At 44.9% G+C, this 25,444-nt stretch overlaps 2 protein-coding genes across 3 annotated transcripts in view; one reads left to right on the top strand and one right to left on the bottom strand.

The window, feature by feature from the left end:
• Positions 1 to 1,325: 1,325 nt before the first annotated feature.
• On the bottom strand, positions 1,326 to 14,096 carry rftn2 (raftlin family member 2). Its single transcript, XM_029530308.1, has 9 exons — positions 13,776 to 14,096; positions 5,233 to 5,413; positions 4,175 to 4,283; positions 3,894 to 4,068; positions 3,606 to 3,824; positions 2,947 to 3,053; positions 2,689 to 2,792; positions 2,519 to 2,600; positions 1,326 to 1,773 (listed from the first exon to the last, which is right to left on the bottom strand). The coding sequence occupies exons 1-9, from the start codon at positions 13,912 to 13,914 to the stop codon at positions 1,570 to 1,572; spliced, it is 1,320 nt and encodes a 439-aa protein (XP_029386168.1). The 5' UTR covers positions 13,915 to 14,096; the 3' UTR covers positions 1,326 to 1,569.
• Positions 14,097 to 21,796: 7,700 nt separating this feature from the next.
• Positions 21,797 to 25,444, top strand: part of plcl1 (phospholipase C like 1) — a 52,744-nt gene continuing 49,096 nt past the window's right edge. For both annotated transcript variants that reach the window (XM_029530147.1, XM_029530146.1), the window contains exon 1: positions 21,797 to 22,585. In XM_029530147.1, coding sequence (XP_029386007.1) covers positions 22,406 to 22,585 — 180 coding nt within the window. In that variant the 5' untranslated portion in view covers positions 21,797 to 22,405. The remainder of the gene's footprint in view (positions 22,586 to 25,444) is intronic.

The following is a 25,444-nucleotide window of genomic DNA, read 5'->3' as shown; positions in this document are numbered from 1 at the left end:
TGGGGGGGGGGGTGTCACATGATACTTAATTGATTTGGTCACGTGGAATGAGTAACACTGAAGACTTGACCTCAGGCTGTGAGAAAGTACAACAGGTCTAAAAATCTGCAGACGAATCAATAATGAAACACAGTTGGTCCCTTTCCTCAAAATGTATCACAATTACATCAAATCCAACTTTACAGCTACGAATGCTAACCTCTAAAATCTGTCCTCTAAAAAAAAAAAAAAAAAAGTTTCCCTTTCAGAGATTTCAGAGAAAACTCCACCGATTTAACATTTTGTTTTACAGGTCCAAGTTATTTTAGTTAATGTATTATTGATATCTAGGTAAATGTATTCCAGTAAATATCTGTTACTCAGTTAATTCCTAATTTCTCCTGATTTATTTGACATATTTTACATTTTCAAGTCTCAGTGTTGTAGTTTTGAAGTAACTGTACCAGCTGATCACTTTTTGTTTTACCTGCTGAGTGAGATTATATGAAAATAAATTGGATCTTTTTTTCCCCCCCATTTTTAATTTAAGGCTCATTTGCACTTTAACTTTAACCCTTTTAAAAGAAAAATACTGTCTTCATCATCTCAATACAACAATAGATTTACCTAAAAACTTCATCACCACAGAAGAAGGAGCTGAGGAGCTAACGCTGACTCAGAAGGTCCCATTGATAGCAAAGCTCAAAGATAATCATATTCTTCCACCAACCAGCACCGCAGAGCTGATAGATTTATTAGCAGCATTTTGGTAATCGTGTAATTTTTTGTGCTTTTTCAAACAAAAACTCTTCAGAATATGAATTCGTGCTACCTTCCCTGTTGCTGCTATTCATAAATTTAACGTTTGTTGTTACAGGACAAAACAAACATGTACAATACCACCAGAGCTTTTCTATGGGACGTCCTGACCAGGCGTTAGCCAGTACCATAAATGCTGCAAAGCAAAGAAAGAAAGAAACAAACGGCAGGGAAACAACACATACACCAACACACTGCTGAGCTGATATTAAATACTTATTAACCGTGTCCGAACACGAAGTTTAGTCAACAAGTCCACAACAAATCCAACAAATCCAAACTCCGTTATTTTTAAAAGGTCTTCAGGTCTTCGGCCTCTTAGTCGTCAGTACCAGCAGTCTGAGATAATTATTCACACTGTCGGCCTTTAATCGAGAGAGAAAATACGTCAGCTCCACACAGAAGAGTAACAAAAAGGTGTTAAAACGTCTGAAAGTGTCAAAAAAAAAAAAGTGGGAATGCTTTTTTAAAAGGAACAACAAAAAGTGTGAAGCTGTGAAGGAATAATAAAAAAAAAAAAAAAACACACAAAGTAGAGCCAGTTTTCCTCACTTCACCACCAGTGTTTTCATCGTGTGCTTTTTAATACTGATCATCTCCCGGTGAGCTCCTGAAAACGGGTTCAAAAAGGTGTGAAGTTTCTGTCTCCAAACGTCCACGTCCGAATAAAAACCTCATTATGGCTTCAGTAAGAACAACCTTAAAAAGTGCTGAGTTCTGTTAAAAGGAACCGGTGAGCTGTTTCCCCTCCGGCGAATTTATTTAACTCCGTCACATGCAGGTGACCTCCGCCTTCCCCTCCTCCTGCTCGAAGCCGCCTTCCTCCAGGTGGGACAGGGAGCTGGGATACCCCCCTCCAAACACGGGGAAGCCCCCGATGCCTCCGGCCGTGGGCGACAGCTCCTCCGGGGGGGCGGAGCTGCTGACGGAGCGGCTGATGGAGCGACTGGACACGTCGCTGTGGACGGACAGAGCCTGGAGAAGAGGAGAGGAAACAGGAGCTGGCATTTGGTCTCATTCACGTCTCAGTTAACAAAATTATTTACCTGCAGATCTTTGGGCTCAACATCGACTCTCTATGTTTAATTACGTCTTAATTCTACAAACAGCAGAGCAACAGGAAGGCGGGGAACACTCTGTCCTTTCTGCCCTTTGACCTTTGCTGTCCGCCGCCCCACAGCTCTGTTTTTGTGAGACCTGAGCGAGCTCAGTTCACTGCAGATGAAGTGCAGCTGCGATTTCGTCCACCAGGCGGCGGCCTGAACACACAAATCAAAGCTTTTGCCTCCAACGACAGCCTGACGTTCATTGACAGATAAGATGAAACCAAGAATCACTCATTTATTTATCTGCTGCTGCTGCTGCTGAGCTATGAAGCAGCTGATAAACTTACAAATAGCTGATGTGATGCGTTTTTCCATTTTCATCAATTTAATCAACATGCAATAATCACATTATCAGGATTAGTCCTGTGTTCCCTCTCTTTTAGGTCTGTGTTTGGTCTCCTCCAGCTCCTGAGGGAAACATCTGGCTCTTTAGCTGCTAAATGCTAATATTTGTAATAGACAGTAAAGTTGCAGGTTCAGATAAGTTCATTGTAACTTTGTGTCTTTGTTTTTGAATCATTCTTTCACTCATTGGTTATTAACATTTCAACAGTTAGGTGTTGAACTCCATGACATCCAGCGTCATCACGTATTTCAGGTACTGCTGCTCTGACCTGGTTCCTCTGTTGTCCAGATGTTTGATTCCTGACCGGCCTCTGGAGGAACACCACCTGCTTGGTGGCCAGATTCCCGTCACTGCAGACGTAGACACAGGCGTTGTTACGCTTCAGAGAGGAGAACATTTCCCAGCAACGTTATTATCGATGCGGTGTGTCGTGGCTACCTGTCATGGCGGATGATTGGCGTCGGCAGCACGCAGGTGAGCAGCCAACCGAACTCAGCCAGAGTGTGGAGGAGCGGCCCGTAGTCTGTTTTCACGTCAGCGCCCTGGATGGGAACAGACAAGACACTGAGTGATGAAACAGGCAGTCTGACCACCCGACCCGGCCTCGACCTTTTACAGCGCCAAAAACGGTTCAACGCCCCAAAACCTGCCACAGTTTTAAAAAGAGTCAATGACGGCGGTTTGGAGTTGACTCACCTCGATGACGGTCCACTGCTCCACCACGATGGTGTCGTTGGCGGGAGGGGAGGTGCTTCTCTCTTCATACACAAACAGACCCTCCAGGGATCTGGGCACCGGCTCGCCTGAAACACACAAAACGCACAAAACGACACGTCACACTGTGATGTTGTCTTCATTAAAATGTACAGAATCACAAATAAAGGACAAACGACTGTCATCGTCTTTACAATAATAATGAACCAGTTATGAAATATAGATTCAACTCTGAGTCGACTGTCGTGAAAGAAGTCTGACTGTATTGAAGTCTATGGGAAGACTGTAAACTAGAGACTAACACCATAAACTCAACTTAGAGAAGTAGGGAGACATTCATACTGAATGTTCTCCTCAGTGTCCAGATTATGTGGATGAGATACAGGAAGTGAGGTCACCAAGGTCGGGAAGACGCCTCCAAATATAGACGCAATCGGACAGAGAAGCCAAAACAGGAAGGGAGGGATTTTTGTTTTTGTGGTTGTTCGAATCCATTTTTATTGGGGAAAAGATGTAGAAGAAGAAGAAGACGAAGCAGGAGTCGAAGCTCAGCCTTTGGAGCTTAGAGCTGCTTCTTCTTCTGCATCTTTAAATCCGACCTACGAGCTGCATGGCGCTGACGCCGGAGGTTTCAGACTGACCTTTAGGCGTGTCCCAGTAGACGAAGGAGTCCACCAGAGACCAACCCTTGCGATAGTAGGCGGCCGTCAGCTCCAGCCAGTCGGCCTCCAGGGCGCTGACCACCTGACCCTTCCTGGAGACGCGCATGGAGAGCGCCCCCTGATGGTACTGGCAGGCCAGGGAGTCCAGAGGAGCGCAGCCCGGAGCCCAGGAGTGGAAGAACACCAGCAGCCTCAAGTCTGGAGGGACGGAGGAGGGAAAGATGAAGACTCTGATCTTCAGCTTTTTAGAAGAACAGAGCGTCTCACCTGGACTGTAGGTGTTCTCCTCCAGCTCCCTGTCTCCAGGAGGTGTTCGGGGAGGGGAGCGTGGAGGGGAGCGACAGCCCCTCTTCGGACTGTGAACCCGGCCGTTGGTGATCCCGCTCACCTGCTGGAGGACCGAGCCCACGAACCGAACGCCACCTCGGGCGCTGCTGTTCACCTGAAACCAAAAAAAAAAAAAAGCACCTCAGAGTTTGAAGCTCCAGATCTGACCAACGTTAAACAGGATTCTGGGAGTCTGGATTGGCCCAGGAAGCATCGCTCACCCGGTCAATGAGCGCTCTGACGGTGTCACCGGTCAGGGAGTCTCCAGGCAGAGGCCACTCCTCCACCCTCAGCACCGGGACGCTGTGACACATGGAGGCTGTTTGTTTACTGCAAACACACAGAATGAATAAGTATGAATAAATACGGCAAAGAAAGAAAACCCTGACATGGATTAATGGAAAAACAGGGTAATGAATTAACATGGAGGTGTTTTGGTGTCACTGCTTTAACGGCCAGATTTTCTTAGATTGGAAGACTTTGTTGACAAAAAAGAAAAATTAAGGCATTCAGGAATCAGATACGTGTTTTACAATCAGACAGCTTCACATCGTATAGTGCAACAGAAACAGCAAAATCCGCTTATTCCTGGATGTTACTACTTTGATTTATATAGTTATAAGTATAAAGGGTCCCACAGTTTCCAGTCACTTCTCTGCGGCCTGTTTTATTGATTATTAAATGTGTTTCGGCGCCTTCGTTCGTTCTTCGTTGTGAAACCACCTAAATCAATGAATCTTAATCTAAATCTAATGTAGAAATATGCAGATGAAAGAAGGCGGTCACACACAGAGTGCGATGTGGGGGCTCGGCCTGTTGACCTCATGGTTTTTCATGGTTTATTGTCACAGAGCTGCAGACGCTGACACGTCAATGATTTATGATCCCAGCAGCTACAGTCCAACAATTCGACCGAGGAAACGCTCATTTAGACACGTGGAGCTTTTCTTATTTAATGCATGAAAAGTAAAAAGAAGAAGCACCGCTGGAGTTCACCTGCAGCATCTCAGGAAATATTAGATATCATCACGATGATCAGAGGAACTTGGGCTCCATTGGCTGCTGTGGGACGCCTGTTGTTGGGCGGCCTTTTAACCAATAGGAATCATGGGGGACCACAGAGCCCCACCCCAACAGACAGTCTGACCTCCTACCAGAGTTCTGCATTAAATATGAAGCCGACCTCATCCATCATTCATCATCGAGTCGTGTGATGTGACCTCTCTAAGGAGCGCTAAGAGGTTTTAGGTCTGAACCTGGAGGATCCGGATCAGGGTACCTGGGTCTGGGCCGGGCCAGGATGGCACGGTACAGCAGGCTGAAGGGCAGCGAGCGCGTCCGGCCCACGGACAGGATGATGGGATGCAAGGCGGCCAGGACGTAGCCCTGAGTGTAGTAAGGCTGCAGCGCCTGAGGCAGCTCGGACAGCGAGGTCACGTACTGGACCGTCGGGCGGCTTCCTGGGAGGACGGGGGGGCAAGAAAAACACATACAGGGTCATTATAGTCACGGCATCAACGTTTCCTGGAAGGCGACTGTCTGAGCCCCCGAACATAACAGAACTATTCAATTGTTGTCACACAAGAACATATCAAGTATGTGATCGCACTTTGATATTTAATATTGAAGTTACTGACACAAATAAATGATTTGTTATTATTTGTTATATAATTTTTGGACCTTCACTCAAATATGTTTCAATTTCTTTGTAGATTTATTTATTTATTTATTTAGAAGCTTTTTGTTTTTGTCTTTTTTTTCCTTCATATTTAACAATAATGTGGATTAAAATCCAAGGCAAAAAAAATGAAACCGCAATTTAACTATAATAACGACAGGGACAAGTACCCACAATGCACCTGGTAGTAAAACCTTTTGGCTGAATCAGAATATCTGTTTTTTAATGAGTGAAAAGGAGCAGATTCACATTTAAAATGTTTTAAATTATTGATCTTTTGTCTTTCTGGAAAAAAAAATATTTTTAGGAGATCATGATGAATGATTGAATTTGTCAATTATTTTTCTTTTACAGTCATGAATTATGAATTATCTCTGAACTCTTTCTTTTCATGCAAACAAGATGAGGTTTCAACAGCAGAGAGGATCTCTGAACATCTCAACTCTGAACGTCGGCTGAGAAACTTTCCTTCCTCCTTCCTGTGAAATTACTTTACCGTCACTATTCCCCAGCTGGAAAAAGGACACACACTTAAAAAACGCACAACGTCTGTCAGGCAGGAATGCAGATGACGACGACGATGATGATGATGATGATGATGATGGAGGATGAAGTCTTTTAGTGGGATTTGAGCTTTGTGAAATAAAAAAAACACCCAGATCTGGTCTGAAGAAGCCCCACAGAGTCCAGATGTCGGATCAGCGTGTACTAAAAACAGAAACACAACCCGCAGCAACAGACATGTGGAGGGAAACACCACATCAACACACACACGTCAACCAGCAGCTTATTTTCAGTGCCGGTCGTTCAGCTGCGGTTCTGAGACCAGATGCAAAATCCAAAAATAAACATACACACTGTTTACATCAGAACTATTAAAGTGTGTGCATGATTCTGTTTTATAAAAACAGGCTCATTCCCATAATTAGACAAAGACAAAAAACATGATCCGAAGGCTGAGCAGTTCACTTCCTGTCTGTGAACCCTCCTGACTCACGAAAGTGTCCAAATCAAAAAAAGCTTTTCTGCCATAAGTTATCAGACAGAGAACAGGAAGAAAGAACTGCTGAAACTATAATATCAAGACTGAGCACACAAAACTCAACCAACAGAGATGTTTTTTAATCCAAACATCCAGATGCAGATTAAACCTTTTTAAATCTTTTCTATTATTAAAACAGGACTTTTAGAGGATTACCCAGCTGCCTTCAGGACTTTTGGTTCAGATATGAACTTTGAACAAGAGTCCACCCGGTCCTGAGCCGGGTCTCTGAAGTCAGACCATGTGTCAGCCGTTGACCTGAATAAAGTTATTTATGCTTTATTTCATCCTGTCTGGATTTCCTGAACTCACGGACAAAAAAAAAAACAAAAATCTTCAGCAATTAGTGTAAAACACAGCTGCTCTGTTTTCAAATGGAACGATGGGAAGAGAACATTTCACCCCAGTTTTAGAGTTTCAGCATCCGGTGACTTCATCCAACTGGACAGACAAGCTCCTGGTCCCTTAAATCCCACAGAGTCACAGTCTCTCCTGTTAGATAAGCAGATAGAAACTGACTTTTTGTCTTCATTTCTCTGATTTTTGCACAACAAACAGTTGTGGTTGTTATTTGTCATTTCTGTTGTGGTGTTGTTGTTTTCCTCTGAATCTGATGTGTAAAGACGCTGGATGGGTTTCTGCTATTTTTTTCCTGAACCTCTGGCTGGAAATCCCTGAAACATTCACCGTACTTCCTGCATCCACAAAGAGTGGCTGTTCACAGAGAGGATTGGCCATGTGCCCCCCCCCCCCCCCCACACACACACACACACAGTACATTTAGGCCATTAAATCCACAAAATTCTGCATTTCGGATGCAGGAACATTAAGAAAAAGAAAAAACAGGAGACAGGGAAACTTTTTGTGTCTGTTCTGTGTGTGTGTGACGGCATTCCTCACAACAACCACCCACATTCTCACGACCGGCTCACAGCTCAGATCCCTGCCCCCTCTCGCTGGGCCGTCTGGCTCCATAGTGACACTGAAGACCAGCAGAACCTCAGTGGACCAGTAAAACCAGAGACACTTTACTGGCATTCCTGCGGGTTCAAACCAACTCCCTCTGAATTTAAAGTTGCTGCTGCACCATCACAGCAGTGAGACTCATTTCGGATCATCTGGAATTTTCCTCCAGTAGCCCCGCCCCCAACCCCTCCCCTTTCCCTGTAAATGGAGCATCATCTAAAAAATGATTGAAGACTGTAAACTAGGACGAGGGAGGAGGAGGGACATTTTCCCATAGACTTCAACACAACCTGACTCTTTAAATCCACTGGAGTCGCCCCCTGATGGTCAGTAGAGAGGCGAAGACAGAGTCAGTCCGGCTGAATGTGGCTCGCTGGCAGCGTTTGGTGGCGGCGGGGGGGTCACATGATGTCATACACACCTCTACCACGGCTTTTGTTTCAGCCTTTTCGCTCCTCTCACACGCCCTCCCACCCCCGCCCCTCCCATCCTGCTGCCCCTCGGCCGCCCACCAGCACACTGAGCCCTCTGTTCAGGCTGCAGGGGGAAAAAGGGGGGAGGAGGGCTCTGAAAGGGGTAAGAAAAGGGGCTGGAAAGTATCTTAAAGTGGAAACTGGCAGGATGACGGGGGAGAAGGGGGGGTGAGTTTGGGGTTCAAGAGGAGTTGAGCAACAACTGAAGGCAAAAAGAAAACAGAAAATAGGAGGAGGAGGAGGAGGAAGATGGATTTTATGAGTCTGAGCGTGAAAGGTGTGAAAAGGAGAAAGCTGCCCGGCAACAAGGAGAAAAGAAAACAGGAGTAAAACATCAGGGCTGACCTCAGACTCCCATCAGCCTCCCTTTTGTTGTGGCATTATTACAAAATGTTGACTAGAGTCATTACGGTTCATCCTGTGGGGAACATGAACGTGTTGGATTTCAGGCTGGAGAGATCTGGATCTGGATCCACAAAGAAAGGAAAGCTAACGCTGGTAGGAGAGGCTAATGATCGTCTGCTGGACGGGATCAACTTCTGGAGTCAGATCCATCAGATCTCTTCTGCCCTTCAAATCTCCTCCAAATGCAATAATCAAAATACCCCCTTTAATCTGAAATAATCCTGAGGGGCCATTAGCGTCACAGATTAGGCAGAGATTACAGAAAACTGCACTCATCCCTGGAAATCAGAGAAGACAGGCCATCAGGACGGAGGCCTCTGAGGTCAAACCTCAGCGGACCGCGAGGTCAAAATCCATCTGATATTTCCTTCAGCTGTCACTTCAAACTTCCCTCAGCTCGTCCAACCAGAGACGGGAGCACGCCACTTCAGGTTAATCCGCCTCTAATCTCACGTTTGACGTCACTGATCACAAAAACGGCGTCAATGGGAGGAACACGGAGGACGTTCAGACACAGCGAGCAAAAGATCAGTAATAAAGAAAACACATCAGACTCAGCTGGAGCAAACGTCGGCCATTTCTCCGATGATGCGTTTCCTTTGGCTCCCTGTTGGTCAGACGGAAATCAGGCCGAGAACACCGGAGGGGTGAGAGCTGAGAAGATGACGGCCACAGTTTGTGTCCCAGAAAAAGACGCAAGGCCACAGTAGGAGGGGAGGAGAGGAGGCAGGAGAGGAGGCAGGAGAGGAGACAGGAGAGGAGACAAGAGAGGAGAGGAGAGGAGGCAGGAAAGGAGGCAGGAGAGGAGACAGGAGAGGAGAGGAGAGGAGGCAGGAGAGGAGGCAGGAGAGGAGGAGAGGAGGCAGGAGAGGAGACAGGAGAGGAGGCAGGAGAGGAGACAGGAGAGGAGACAGGAGAGGAGACAAGAGAGGAGGAGAGGAGAGGAGGCAGGAAAGGAGACAGGAGAGGAGACAAGAGAGGAGAGGAGACAGGAGAGGAGACAGGAGAGGAGACAAGAGAAGAGAGGAGAGGAGGCAGGAAAGGAGGCAGGAGAGGAGACAAGAGAGGAGACGAGAGGAGGAGAGGAGGCAGGAGAGGAGACAGGAGAGGAGACAAGAGAGGAGGAGAGGAGAGGAGAGGAGACAGGAGAGGAGACAAGAGAGGAGAGGAGAGGAGACAGGAGAGGAGACAGGAGAGGAGGCAGGAGAGGAGGCAGGAGAGGAGGCAGGAGAGGAGGCAGGAGAGGAGAGGAAGGAGACAGGAGAGGAGACAGGAGAGGAGACAAGAGAGGAGAGGAGAGGAGACAGGAGAGGAGGCAGGAGAGGAGGCAGGAGAGGAGACAGGAGAGGAGACAGGAGAGGAGGCAGGAGAGGAGACAGGAGAGGAGACAGGAGAGGAGACAGGAGAGGAGGCAGGAGAGGAGGCAGGAGAGGAGACAGGAGAGGAGACAGGAGAGGAGGCAGGAGAGGAGATGGAGCTGCGTCCTTTAACGCCACCAACACGATGTTTAGTTTAAAAGGTTGGTGAAGTTGTTGTCTTTGCTATGATTTTGTGTAAGTCGGACTTTAACGGAGGGATTTTTACAGATTTACACAAACGTTTCAAAGGAACCAAATGTCACTTCCTGTATCGATCACATCGCGTTGGAGGAAACAGTTTGTTTGTTTAATATTTCCACGGCCAGCAGAGAAAATCTCTTCAACAACACGAGGAGCTACCTGCTCACATCTGCAGGCCAGCTGCTGGACAGGAATGTGTGCTTTAAAAACCCCTCATGTCAACATATCACAGCTTCCATTTATATTACACTTCAACGCCATTTGACAATTTAAGATAACAAACCTTTTGAGTAAAGCAACAGAGAGCTGATTTTTTTAAACCGTGTTAATCGTTCATTTGCTGCTGCAGGCGGTGTTTTTATTTTTCTGGCTGCGCTCCGTCTGAAAACACTGAATAAATTTGGGAGCTCATCAAAAATCCTCTCGGCCACGGAGGCAGTTTCAGAGCCTGCAGAGAGACTCCTGCAGAGTGAGAATGAAGTCTGGTTTAGCTGGTTTGCAGCCAAGAAAACACAGATCTGCTTTTTATCTTCAGCTTGGCAAGAAAAACGCTCGCCAGCACAGATTACAACTATTTCCTTTTTTCACCAAATCATAAAATGAAGTGAGTGACACAGATCTCCCGAAGTAGATACTTTAGTGCCGTATTAGAAAAAGAAAAAAGCCCCGGCAGACGGGACACATGACGACTGCAGACTGGAATCAGTGCGGTTTATCTTTAGCTGTGCCAGTTATAGAGCTGGAGAGGGAAGTGACACAATTCCAAGAGAGCAGAAAAACTGAAATCAGACCACATTCTCACCGTTCGCCCACGTTGGAGAAGCAGTCTGTAAAAAGTGTTTAGGTTGATCCGGTCCAAAAAACCAACAGCTGCACTGAGATCAGCCTTCAGTTGGACTTCCAGATCAAATTCAAATTTAACGGTTGTGTGTTTTTCTCCCAAAAAATGGGCTCAACACACCTGAGGTGGACACAGTGACACAACTGCGTTTTACATTTTCTGAAACGTCAGCTACATTTCCGCTTCCCGTGAAGCGAAATCATCTGAGTGACTTTTCATCTTTGCTCCTCCGATCAGGTGGATTTCTTATAACCACACATATCCCAAGATTCATTGCACACCTCAATCAAAAGCAATATGGCAGCAAAAGAACAACACATACTTTTAAATGGAAGAATTTGGCTTCAACTAACGGTCGTAAAGGGCCTTTGAGACTTTTTGCGGGGGCAGCAGGAGAAACCCTTCGTAGTTTCGTGGTGTACAACAGATACAAAGGGCCACGTAGACCTGTTCTGAGGAATCGGCCCCTGAATTGGACCACAGCAGTAATGTTGGTGAGGATTAAAGACGAGTCTCCTTTGAGCCGCCGCTGTCCTCCACATACACTCTAACACAACATGTAATTGTCCGTAAAGGTGTTCTAGATGTTTTGTGATTACTGGTGTAAACTGCACTTTGTTTATTGTGGATCCAGACACAATTTGTGACTCAGACTTTCTAAGTCTGCCTGAGTCTCACGGCCGTCGTGTTTCAGATGATCCTTTGCTGCTGTCGTGGCTCACAAGTTCAACAACAACAGAGCAGCTGGAGACACACTCACAATCACCTCATTTTTTGTGTTATTTTGTGTATTTTCATTGTGTATTGCAGCTAGAGGTCAGAGGAATAACAGATTCAAACACGGGACCATCTCAGAAATCACTGGCTGATTATATTTGAGACTAAACAATCGTTACCTCTGTGATCTCAACAGAAGCTAAAACAGGAGCTGGAACAGAAACTGACCATGGAAATAAATGCTTCCTTAACCCGAGTCGACCTCTGATAACAAAAACAAACGGCTCCTTTCCCGGGGGAATCGAACGCAGCCCTTTGTCACACTCCGTGTTTTGTTGGCCCTTCCCTCCTCCTGACGTGGACTTGGTCGGTCTATAAACTACATCACCGTTTGCTCACGTCGTTATTCCGACCACCACTAGATGTTGCCTAGCAACAACACCTACCTATGAGGTAACAACACACCTGACGGACGCCGGCCTAAAGTCTTCAGATCCTGAATCTCCCTCCAGAGTGATTCAATTTGTTGTTTATCTTTATGTTTGTGTGGTTCATCTTCGTTTTTGTGTTTCTCCCAAATTTTGGTCTTTAGAAATAATTATTCCTGGAAAAAAAGGGACTTTTCACTTCATCCATTTGAAACATGTCAAAGTCTGAAGTGACACGTGGGTCAAAGTTCTGGTTGCTGCTTCACTTTGAAATGAGTCGTTTTATAGGACCTGATGCAGGCCGGACTGGATCAGAACTGGAGGTAATGAAAGTCATTAGAAGGCGGAAAACATGCCCCCCCACCGCCCCTCTCAAACTTTCCTCCATGATTCATTATCGTGCCGGCCGGCTGTTTACATGCTCGGCTCCCATTCACAACTTAATCACCGCTTCCTTCCAAATAGGTCACAGTCCGAAAGGCCAGGCGGGGGGATAAGCCTGAAAACGACCAAACCTTCGGCCATCCCGGATTATCACACATCACCAAAATTAGACTCCAGATCGCAGCAGGTGCCTCTTTTCCTCCCACCCCTGGGGGGGTATTATAATAATTTGCTGTGGGGGTTTCTGAGCGTGCACGCAGGGCGAAGAAGCAGGAAAGAACCTCATGTGACCTATTTCTGAATAGGCTGGATGAAGAGCCCTGTTGCTAGGACGAGACCGGAGCTTGATCCTGTAATGTTACGCAGCGAGTCGCAGTCCCAAAGGGCTTTAAAAAGGAAATTGAGTGAAATTCAAAAGCATTAACAGGTTGTTCTCATGTTTACAGCCCTGATGTTGATATAACGACACCTCGTCTGGCTATACAATCAGTTTTATTGCACTTTTCAAGCAGCACTGGGGCATTACAGCTCCTCTGAGAATAATAAAAGTGTGTTAAAAAGAGAATCTGTCTCCTGTTTTGGACGATTTTAAAACCAAATGGAGAAACAGGAACGTTCTACAGGCCTGTTTAAAAATGGGAAATATTCCATTTCATGCAAATAGACCTGATTAAAGAGTATTTAAATGCATTAAGGTCACATCAGATCTGATTTAATCTAAGGTGACTAATCTAGAGCTACAATGATTTGTCGATTGGCAGACAACTTCATCAATCAGCTGATGTTATCATTATTCTTTTTAATCATTTAAATGGAAGAAGGTGTCCCGCAGATATTTTGCTGAAACAACAGAGTCTCGGTTTAGGGAGCAGTTTTCAGTATCAGTGTTTTGTCTGACTGATTTGGTGGTTGTGTGCACAGTAAGCATGCGTGACAAAGCATCACATCAGGAGCCATCTTTATTAAAAATGACTAAAACCACCAATTTTAAGAGGAGCTGCTGATTTTCTTTCTCTTGCTGACCAACTAATCGAATTTTCTGTCCAATCAACTAATGAGGGTTGTTTTTATTTTTATTTTTTAAGGACTACTGCAAACTCAGCTCCAGTTTCCTCCCAGTGACTCCAGATTAACAGTTTAGTTCGGAGCTGTAAATTATAACTGAATTAACACATAAACAAAAACATGAATATGCATCTTTTGATATTCAGTCTGGGATGTCCATGTTTGTTGGTGGTTTGAAGTTAAAGTGTCTCTAACAACGACCTGATTAAGGACTGATCTCTGATGAAGTTGGTGAGTTGGAGATAATCCGGATTAGAGATTTACCTTCCAGGCTGAAGTCCAGCAGGACATATTCAAACACGGTGTCCGTCTTGGTCTCCACCTGAGGTCTCTTCAGGGTGGAGTAGATCTTCCCCGGACTGCTGTCCTCCGGGTCTTCCAGCTTCCTCAAGCCGCAGCCCATGGTGTCCGAGGCGGGGAGGGAGGACCGGAGGAGCCGCTCTCTCTCTCTGTCTGTCTGGGTCTGTCTGCCGGACTCTGGACTCTAACGGGACCGCTCCATGCCTCCTCTGAGCCGGCTGCTGATCCCTGTTCGGTCGGTCCGGAGGTGGAGCAGCCGGGGAGGCGGCCTGTCGGTGGAAAAGTGTCCCGCCGGAGTGGCCGCAGGTCCGGAGCGTGGAGAGGAGGAGCTGCCCCTTCTGCCCCCCCCCCCCGGAGGAAAGTCCCCCCCATCAGGGCAACAAGCACAGCTGCACTTCCTTCAAACACACAAAATAAAATCACCGTGTCTGCAGACAGCTGGGTTCCTTTTCTCTGCAGCTTTCTGCATCTCTTTGGGGTTTTTATGTCCAATTTTATATTTGTGTTTTGTTTTTTTTTTCATTGTGGTAAAATGCATTCATCTGAATGTCTTTGGTGTTTTCACAGATTTAAGACAAAACAAGGATTAAAAATAGCACAGTCATCTTTTTTATTATACGTTTAAATGAATGAACATTTCTGGTTTTAATCTGTAGATAGATAGATTTACTTTACTGATCCCAAACAAGTAATTATCCAGAAGATCGCTGAATATTTACACAATGGACACACTACAAAACAAAAATATAGAGCAAAAGCAAACTGTGCCAAGTATAAATTTAAACTAGAAGAAACAGAAACAAAAACAGATAAAGTGAAAAACTCCTTTTTGTATTTATTATTATTTGGCCTGGTTCATATTACAATACTCAGTTGAATGGTAAATCAAATAAGACGAAAGTCATTCAGAATTTATCATCTACACTTAAAAACAGCAACAACAACAAAACAAACAAAAAACTTTTCCATCTTTGTTTTTATGTTAGACTCTTATTGTGAAATCTGACCCGTCTAACGTCCGGTGTCATGGCGGCCAACAGCCGGTAGCTTGATGTCGGGAAGTTTTCGGTGGAGGAAAAAAGGAAAAGTCCTTCAGACCTCCTGGTTGGGAATTCATCCACTTTTAGGAAAGTTTTTTCCTTCAGAACCGGAGCAGCCTGAAACCTGAAGCCGACAGGCGGCGCACAGAGGCGGGAGCACCGTCCGCCATGACACCATGTGGTCGGTGTTTACTCATGGTTCCCAGAAGATGAACTCTTCTTCAGAAAATCCACCAGAAAGCAGTTAATGTTACAGTTTATAGAGAAATGCTGCAGGATTATCATAGACATTGAATAGCTGTTTGATTTATCACTTGTTTTTTGGTCAGGCTTTTGTTGAACACTGAGAGTAACTCACAAATGGTTCAACACACCAAGCGTGTACTTTTTCACCCATCTTATGTTGAAGTTGATTTAAACACGGAACAGCCCTTCTTTCTGCGTGCAGATCAGGATTGTGTTTAGCTCTTTTGCCCTTTTTGTTCAGATGTTGTCCCTCCCTCCATCACAGAGGAAGGAGTTCAGATGGAGCGCTGCTTGGCCCCTAATGGTCTGAAGTGGAGATCAGTCAGCAACAGAGGTCAGAGGTCAGCAGAATGAAGGTGTGTGTGCACGGAGGGGCCTCGGGTTTGACCCCACCGTTTGACGCCACATGTTGGTTCTGATCTGGATGTTGTTACAGAGCCATGTTATAACAACCACAACCACGGAGAGGTTTGAGTTACAAAGACCGCAAGTAGAGAAAGTTAATCCCGACAGTCTGGCAGGACCTCGCTGATAAATGGCCACTGATTGAATTGGCCCCTTGTAGTTACGTCCATGAAGAAAAGAGGGCAGATGGCCGACAGTAAAACTGAACCGAAGGTGCATCACTGCCCTCATGGTTCTGTAAATAATCCTTTAGACGTGTTTGAAAGGCCGAAGGTGCAGCCTGAGGGTTTGTTGGCCAATATGTTGAAAATGTCCTGCCATTGTTTTTACAATGAGATCATGTTACTGTAAGGTTTAAAATCCACTCTGACTTATTTCGTTTCATTTTGCCCATTTGGTGCCACTTCCATTTACATTCTAGACAAAAAACAAAAATACTCGTTAGTTTGAACTTCTGTACCACCTGGTCAAGTAAATTAGGGATTTCACTAGAAAAGAGATACCCAGAAGATTTTTAGAACATTTTGAAGGGCAGCTGCTTTGCACCGGATAAAGAGGGCCTGTAACTCTGAATCAGACATTTTGATCAGATTTGAACATTATTATGTGAAAGCAGAATAAACACCAACCTCTTAGCACTGTAACCTTCTCTAGTCAGTTAAGCTTTGAGTTTATGCTGACAGGACTTATGTTGTTTGTGTGTTATGTTCCAATGCTATAATTCTAACCTTAACCTTCAAACCAAAGTGTCCTGATAACGCAGAATGGTGTTCACTTCAACGGCTCTGGACTCACACACACACACACACACACACTGGAAGGGGAACCGGGTTTAGGCTGGCAGCGGAGGCTTTGGGCCAATAACAGCAGCTGCATGTCCTCATGGAGAAACCACCAGCAGGTGCTGTCTGTCAAACACTCACTTGGATCCGTTTCAGACCAGATGAGCTGTTATTGCTCATCTGGTCTGATTGTTTGAGAGCTTCAGGCGGATATTTGTTCTTGAACTGCTGCTGTCAGAACATGATACCCACTTTTACAACACAACATGTTATTTCGCGTGCGAGACGGTGAAGAAGGTCGATACATACGGCGATAAATGACATTAGAGCGCTCTGCCCAGCCTCCACATTCTGCTGGTTGTTGTATGAATGAGGATGGTTCGGTCTTCCTGTCTGAAGTTTTCAGCCATGTTGACTGCTCTTTTGTCTGAATGAATGAAAGGAAGGAAGCAGCTGTGTGGATGAGAGACAGGAGGAAAAGTTCCTTAAATAATTTTACTGAATGATTTTGTACATAAATGAATAAATATATATATATATATATATATATATATATATCATATTTGCAGCAGCCTGAGCAGAGACCTGCAGGATCCACTTCACTTCAGGTGTTTCATATTTGTTGTATTGTTATTGCATTTCTTTATGAATGTTTTGTTTTGGTGTGACTATCCAATAATTTGTGAAACACATCCAACGGATTCAGGAGACTCACACTTCAAGTCAGTTTGAATCTAAAAACTTTAGGGACAATTTATTAACATTAACATGTTAATCATCCACAGTAATATATACTCTCTCTCTGTATATCTATATTATCACATTTTAACACTAATAGGCAGACTCCTGCTTTATAAAAGATGTTTTAATGGACAAATATATCATAAGGTAAATATGATTTTGACTTATTCTATTCAAAATAACAGATTACTCCACATTGACATCCAATAATATTAATATAATGCAGCTGTCAAATGTACAATAAGAAGCAATGAATTGAATATTCAGACACACACAGACACGCACACATGTTGACGTCGCACACGCTGCAAAAATAACACCAAAATGGTTTAAAAGTTGACCAACCCTGCAGCAGGAAACCGCCATCATTCAGTAGCTCCACCCGGCCAAGAGGCGCTGGAAAGGAAACCCGGGGCCCTCGTTCACTAAATACAGAGCAGAGAACTGGAAGGAACTGGGCAGTTTATACAGCAGTGAATGAAACGCTCACCATGACATCTGACCTGAATATGTCTTCCTGTCTGGTTGAATTCATTAGACCAGACAGGAAGACGTGTACTCAGTTTTTATTATATATTGATGTTAATTTTCTGTATCTCATTCATTAACAATGTCCTGGAAGAAAACAGCTTTTCAGCGAGGCGTCCCGTCAAGTATACCAGGTTTAATCTGCTCTAAACATTTAATGTGTCATCTCACGTTTGTTTGACCTGAAACTGTGAACCCAGAAGGACAAATCCTCACACTCAGGGTGCATTATTAAATGAAATGAAATTATAGGATACGTGGTGGGATGATCCAATCTGGCTTCATCCCAGCTGTTTGTCTGGATTTGTTATAGGATGGCGCCATCTAGTTGATATTTTAGGAAGGAACATTTTTAAAGTGTCTTTTTTTTTTTTTTTAACATGTCAAGCTGTTTAATAGAACTTAAATATATAAAGAGGAAATTGTGTCTAAAAACAAAGGAAGTATCTTTTTTTATTGTTACTTTATGTTATTTTAATCTCAATTTGCCGCCAACAGAAAAGCATCCATCCATCATCTACAGCGACCATTTATCCAGAAGTCCTTTTAGTTGTTGTGAAACCAAAGTACCAAAAAACATAAAGCGCTGTGGTGGCTGACTTCTCTTTCAGCCTGCTTCAGAATACTGTGGCCTGTTTTTCAGCCACTCTTCTTTTATTTATTAGCTGTCTATGTGAATAACGGTAAAATAAACAAAGCCAAATATATCTAATACGGTCCAATAAAAAGCCCGACGTGAAGGGAGGATGAAGACAATGTTTACGTGACACAGAGGAGGAAGAGCTGGTAGAAGAGGGTGACCTGATTTTTATTTTTTATTTGTCAAGGTCTTGAGGAAACAGGCAGACGAACCCAACACAGAACAGCGTGCACCTGTCTACTGCATTTTACACGTGTGCACGACCACACACACTTGGCTCTGACTTTCTCTTGCGCCACAGTGGCATCGTAGCATGAACACACCAGTTTCAGCAGCACGACACTTGGAAATGCCTTGTTCACCTCGGGATCAAAAACCATTAGCTTTGTTTTGGGTTTTTCTTTTTCTCCCCTTCCACCTCACTCGTGTTTTTTCTGAGGTCATTTATTCAACTGTCACCTCGTCTCAAAAGCTTTTATTACTTTGCAGCAAGGCCAAGTGAACTGGCATTTAAATGTCAGTGATAAGCATGAGAATAAAAGTCATATTTCTTTGAGAAATAAGGAATTCATCAGCTGTTTGAGTTTAAGCAGCTTAGACTTGTTATCATCCAGTGGGACCCAAACAAGACTTAAAGGCATCCTGTAATATGGATCCTCGTTCTTCTGAGCCCTCCTGAATTTTAGTTCTTCCTTGAACCGACGTCTGTCAGATTAGCAGCTTTTCTTCCCACTTCTCAGAGATTACCGGGAAATCAATCATGCTGGCGCACAGAGAAATGAAAAGTTTGACATTTTGGCGAACGTGCTAATTCGACTTTGTGCTGAGATGAAAAGACTGACAGTCAAAAAATCCAGAATAGTTCACAGATGAACACATTTGAAAAAGTCTCTATCTTGTTTTAACATGGAGAAAATATAACGTGTAGCTTTAGAAGAATTAAAAGGTGAATTATTTTAAAGTTTTTTTCAGAGCTAGGCTTTCTATTTCCAGTCTTTGTGCTAAGCTAAGCTAGCCGGAGAACCAAAATACATTTTCTATACTATTAAACATTTAATGAAAAACAGGAAGTAGGCTTCCTAAGGGGCCTTGAATAACAAACCAGCTTGTTATTTAGCTGTTGGCTACTACTCATAACATCAACATCTGCTAACTGTCAGATTTTTATTAAAAATTCTTCCTTTTTAGTTTAATTCAGTTTCATTTTCGAGATTCTGGGACTTTTAAGGAGTGCTATTCTGTTTCCACTGTACTCAGATAAATGGTGGTGATTTCATTTAGTTGCAATAAGTCCATTTTTATTTATATAGCATTGATTCACTGCAGTTTTCAGTTGGAGGAGGTCCAGATTTTTTCTTCATTTTAACATTTACAGACTCGACACCAAGAGAAATGACTTTTTGACTGATGAGATAAAATATTCTCTCTTTTTTTTGGGACATTTGTTCACCTTTAGCTTTATCACACAGTCAAAGAGAGACAGGAAGTCAGTGACTGACGTAGATCTGAGGCCTGTGGGTCAGATTGCCTGTGATATCAAACAGGTCCACGGTGAACTAGCAGCCCTGAAAATGAACTTTTAGGAGCCAAACAGGACTGAAGCTGGGTGGAGATCTTTAAAAAAAAAAGAAGCTCGAACTCGATTTAAAACGATGGAAGGTCTTCGGGAATGACATAAACAAAGAAACATTTATAGTCTGTAACTCAACAGCAAAGAGTCTTCGTCTGTCTGATCTTTATGAGAAACACGACAAATTCTCTCTTTCCACAAACACTGACACTGACATGTGACTGGTGGGCTCCCTGCGTTAATGGGCCTCACCGGCCGACCACATTCCACAGCAGTGTGAAACACACACACACACACATGTTCATATCTGCTCAGCCTTCAAAAATATTTCAGGGGATTCAGTGGAGCCGCTGAGTGTAAGTCTCAACCGCCTTCAAAGTGTTTCCACTAAATCAGAAGGCGACACAAAGTTCATGCAGGATTTAGGACGTACGCTTTCTTTGTGCACACGTGCAAAACCCTCATCATGGCTTTGAGGGATAGAAGTCCATTCTTGGAAAATGAGGGTGAAGAGTTTACATCATATAGATGGATGTATCCTGTGTATTTAGAGCCGGGCTCGAAATATTTGTGATTTTTTTTTTTTTTGTGAAACTTTTAATGATTGTACCAAAATTTGTTGGATCAAAACGGCGACCAGCAGGAGACCGGACCGGCCGTCCCCACACTTTTCACCGCAGGTTGCAGAAAGACTTTATAATGAGCTCGCAATGAGAAGTTGCTTTTGTGCACAAAAATCTCCACATAATTCAAAAGTAATGAGTGGAAAATGTCTATTATCGCACCAAAAACCTGCAACAGCAGCTCTCGGCTGCAGTGATCTGGTCAGAGATCTGGGTTTTTGCTCTGAACCTGCCACGCTGTGGTGTGTTTGATGAACAGCCTCAGTGTTTGACAGGTGACAGAGCAGACAGATGGAAAATCACACTGTTGTGACTATAATTTTCCAGGACGGAGGACAATCAAGCAGGTGCACAGATCTCTGTGTGATCAATGAACTTGATTGTGAGCGTGTTTTCGTTGTGTTTGCTCTACAGTGGAGTCATCGGGCAGACATCCAGCGTCTGAAGAAAAGGCAGGATTTTTCACAATGGTCCATTTTAATCTGAGCTGTCAGGGATGTTTTTGGACACACAAACACTCACAGGTTGCTGTTTTCTATGTGGACCTCATTTAGCAGGCTCACTGTTACAGCTGCTGGAATAAAATTCCTATTTGCTGCCACTTCATTGGTTTCCAGCTTTATTTCGAAAAGGTGAAAATGCCCATGGACTCCCACCGGCCCCTTTATCAGGAACAGCTGTTCAAAAAAGTCAGCAGACCACAGCAAAATGATTTGAATCCGTAACGTGAGTCACTTTAACGTTCTCCAGGACTCTGTTGCGTAAATCCCCTCGTCATCACTCCTACATCTTGGCCCGACCACCTGACTGCAAAACATTTTTCACACTATCAGGATGAGCAGGGTTCAAGTGTGTCCTCCCTGTAGACGTGTCCTTGAGCAAGACACTAAATGGCTGCCTGCCTCGAGGGAAGCTGGGGGGGTGCTGTCTCCCTGACCCTCTCTGGAAAGGACCCAACAGAAAGAAAAGGCAATGAATAATATATCACATTTTTATTACACCTGTCTCTATGGGCCAGCCACAATAATCAAAGGTCAGAGGTCACAGGTCATCATCTGATCTGATCTGATCTGAAGGAGGAAATTTCGTTGTTTGGTATATTTTTACTTTGAAAGCTGAAAAGTGAACACGAATTTATTGATTAAAGAAATTAAACACATGAAAAACAATCCACCTCCATTCGCCCCCCCCCCCACCACCAGACCTGCTCCTCCGGGAGTCCTGGGGACTCTCTCTCCGGTACCTGGACCCGACTCTCCGCCTATCAGACGCCGCGACGGCTTCCAAATCCCGGCGCGCATTGGCCCCCTCGGCGCGTCAATCACGGCTCGGGGGCGGCGTGTGGGAGGAGCCTGGCGGGGGAAAAAGGGTGAAGGGAGGAGGTCCGACTGTCAATTGTGTTCCCAGACCTCTCCGGAGTCGGACCGGGGCCGCCTGTTCCGTGCGGACTGTTGCGCACCGCGTCGGCAGATCTTCGCTCCTTTTGGCCGCACTTTGGCATCGATGCGCTTTGGAGGGGCGGCGGGGGGGCAGAGGCAGCGGAGGAAGGAGTCGGCTTTCTGCTGGACCGTGTTTCCAAACATTTTTTAATCTCTCCTCTCCGGGCTGAGGTGGTGGTGGTGGTGGAGGAAGGAGGGGGGCGGTCTCTCATGTCTTGGCCGCCTCGAAGACACGCAGCTGGGGGAACAGGGAGGACTTGTTGCGCGTCTCCGGGGAGCGCACCGGTCCGGTTTCACCTGAACCTGCCCGCCATGCTTTGAGTTTGACACGAGTCTGTGGAGCCGGAATGGACCGCGGAGACCAGCTGAGACCTGAATCCGGATCTCAGGGACTGTGAGAGTCTGAACCGGGTGATGCTGGATCCGTCTCTCCTTTAAATGGCACCGACGCTCCGAAGACTCAAACTTTCTTCGGCTCGGATCCAACAGCTAGTTTATTGATTCTTTTCTCTTTATTTTTTCATTTAATTTCTATATTTATATAAAAAAAACCAATCCCTGAACCAAACTCCAGCCAGACATGTCTGAGCGTGATGGATTTGGAGACGGACTGTGCAGCGACGGACCGCCGGACTGCATCCCGCCGAGGGTGTCCCGGGGCCGGCGGAGCGGTGTCATCCTCCCCGGTGTCGGCCAGGACACCGACACCATTCTCCTGGAGTCCGTGAAGGCAGCACCCCGTCGGAGCAGCATCATAAAGGTAAGCCAATGTGTTTTTAAATGCTGTCTCGATGTAGGCAACCTCCAGCAAAACTCCCTGGAACCATTTAATTGAAGAAGGACGTTATTCGGTGTCAGATCGAAGCATTTATGGGAACATTGATGGGAAATGTCTCATTAGGAAAAATATAAATCAGTTTTAAAGCTGTGCCGGGTTCAGGGACCAGTCTGGGCCAGCCTCCTCGGTTTTACGCACATCTTCCCTGTTTGGCCATCTTTATCAGTCAGACTGTGAAAGCAGACACACCACATTTCTCAGGTGGAAGAATATGACTGTGCAAAATGAGAAAAGTTTCTTCTTCTTCATGCAATTAAAGGCACCTTAAGGATTAGGACTAATGTCCAGGACAGACCCCTCACCTGGGTGACATCATGCTTTTCCACGCTCACCTGTGCTCAGGTTGCAGGTCACTGGACCCTGCAGGCACGGAGGATCATGTTTTGGGATCTCGACCTTTCCCGTCTTAGATATCAGCTCCACCTCAGGTGATATGTCACCTTTTATCAGCCAGGAGGAGGAACGTGTGAAGTGTTTATTCAGCTGCTTAAGAAAAATCTAAAGAGCCTGCACTTGGCGCTGTATTTTCCCTCCACAACCGTTCGGGCTGAATAATTTATTCCTCTCGCAGCACAAAGTCCCTCAGCTTTAGATTCTCTCTGGCTTTCATTTTTGCATGAAAAACGTGTGAACACTGTGTTGCTCCTGAGTTTGAGGGGATCATCTCCTCCTCCTCTGAGCTTCTCTGTGTGGATTTACTTCTCAGGTGCGAAGACATGAACATGTTTGTCTCTGCGTGTCGGTCCTGTGGTGGCCTCTCCAGGCTCAGATTGGCTCCAGCCTCCAGTACAGATTAACACAGAGGAGCTCTGTTTGTCATTTTGGTTTAACAGTAAGGAGTCGGGGTTTCCTCTGAACCGCCTGTCGGTGTGTGGAATGGACTCAGATTAGTCAGCTGTGAGGAAAACGCTTCTTTGTGCAAAACCATCAAGACTATAGATGATTGTATTTGTCTCTTTTACTTTTAATCTGGAGCTTCTTCTGAAAGAAGGATTTGAACTTTGGCTGCTTCACTGTGATGTCGGTGCCTTCACTTCAGTAAATGATCTGCAGCCCCGGACTGCAAGGCCACTGGACTTCTGTGACGTTAAACTGTGACACTCTTCTGCTTTATGACCTTCTGAGCATGTTTCACATCTGACACCAACGTCCAGCCTCATATTTCACCTCAGCAGTCAGGTGTGTGTGTTTTCAGGGGTCGTTGGTACCGTAACCGGCCTATTGGGGCCGTGAGTCAGGACGCCCGAGCTGAACAGAGAGTCCTTTGACTGCTGCTGAGGAGGAAGCGGATGAAAGGACGGACAGATGAGACGAGTGATGTCGGCGACAGGCACCGCCGGCTGTGACAGACGGGGCTCGGTATCGAACCTCTGCACCTGTCAGAGTCGGCCTGAATGTGCCAGAATCTGTCAAAAGCTTCTTCTTTTTTTTTTTTTTTATTGTTGTTTTGGTTTTGGAGGCTTAAGGGATTTTTAGGACGGAGACATCAGGACAGGAAGATAAAAAGAAAAAAAAAAATCAATTTCTTTTTGGGGAATTTAAGATTTTGACTCAAACACACACAATGTCTGGCTGCTTAGTATGAAAATTTAAATGAGGACTGCAGACACAGACACACAGACACACCTTGGTCAAGATTAAAACACACACCTTCTCACTGTGGGGGGAATTTAGCAGTGAAGGTGTGGTTGGTTGGTTCCTGTACAGCTCACAATACTATGACAAAACTCGCTGACACATGTCTGACACACAGATATGTTACTTTCTACACACACACACAGACACACACATTAGTAATGAAGCTCCTTGTTCAGTCTGCAGACTCCAAACTGTTGCATCAGTGCAGCGATTGAGTATTTAGCAAGAGCTTGTATGTGCAGTAGGAGGTAAAGATCATCATTATCGTCCTCATCTCTGGTCTCCCCACACGTGCCTTCCTCCCCCACTGAGACTCGTTTTCTCTGTCGTCTTCTTCCAGCTCCTCAGTGAAGCTTTTTTTGTGGCGTCACCGTTCCATCAAACAGAGATATTTCCTCATTATCCACATTTCCCTAAATTCAACCCGACATGTTTAATATCTTGTGGACTGATTTTGGTGTCTCCACTAGAATGAGAAATGAAGCTCAGCCTGAGATGTGGATGGACTGAGACTCTGTTTGAAACCACGGCTGCCATGTTGGGACGTAAAGAGACACGGCACAACTGTAGAAAAACACAAAATGTCCAGAGAGACAAACGCAACGTGGGTGTGTGATCCATCTGTATGTTGATTCCTAATGAATGAAGAACAACTTCAACATCTGGAAAAGATAAATAAATGATGAGCCAGTTTATCTAAATATGTTTATTTAAGTTGTTGTTTAAATGAGCCAGGAAATATTTAGTTATTGATTAGCTTTCTGGTTGCAGCTTCAGAAATGTGAGGATTTCATTAACTGATATGCAAAACAACCATTTAGTTCATATTACGCTCTAAAACTGCCCATCGCAGCGGAGGCGGATCAACCTGTGGAGTTGGGCCGAGGGAGTGAATGGTGGGAAATAAAAACCACGAGTCAGAGCATCAACACGACTTCCACGTCTCATAGTTGGATGTTTTTATTACAGCTATGCTTCAAAATCATCACAATGTTTTCATTATGAAACGCTAAAAATTCAGTTGGCTGTCGGTGCGATGATCCATCCCGCAGAAGCTTCGTGCCCATGAAAGCCTTGAAGGTTCTCCAGCAGTCCGTCAGCTCTCGACCCTTTAGGCCAAAAATAACTCTTCCTTCTTCTCTG

Source organism: Echeneis naucrates, chromosome 21, assembly GCF_900963305.1.
Source record: "Echeneis naucrates chromosome 21, fEcheNa1.1, whole genome shotgun sequence".
Classification (NCBI taxonomy): domain Eukaryota; kingdom Metazoa; phylum Chordata; class Actinopteri; order Carangiformes; family Echeneidae; genus Echeneis; species Echeneis naucrates.
This window is presented reverse-complemented; position numbering and strand designations above follow the sequence as displayed.

Coding starts and splice junctions, on each gene's coding strand:
- rftn2 (XM_029530308.1), bottom strand. CDS start 13,914: ATGGGCTGCGGCTTGAGGAAGCTGGAAGACCCGGAGGACAGCAGTCCG. Junction 4,069..4,174: donor TCAGAGCGCTCATTGACCGG/GTGAGCGATGCT, acceptor TTTTGGTTTCAG/GTGAACAGCAGCGCCCGAGG. Junction 2,601..2,688: donor CCAATCATCCGCCATGACAG/GTAGCCACGACA, acceptor CTACGTCTGCAG/TGACGGGAATCTGGCCACCA.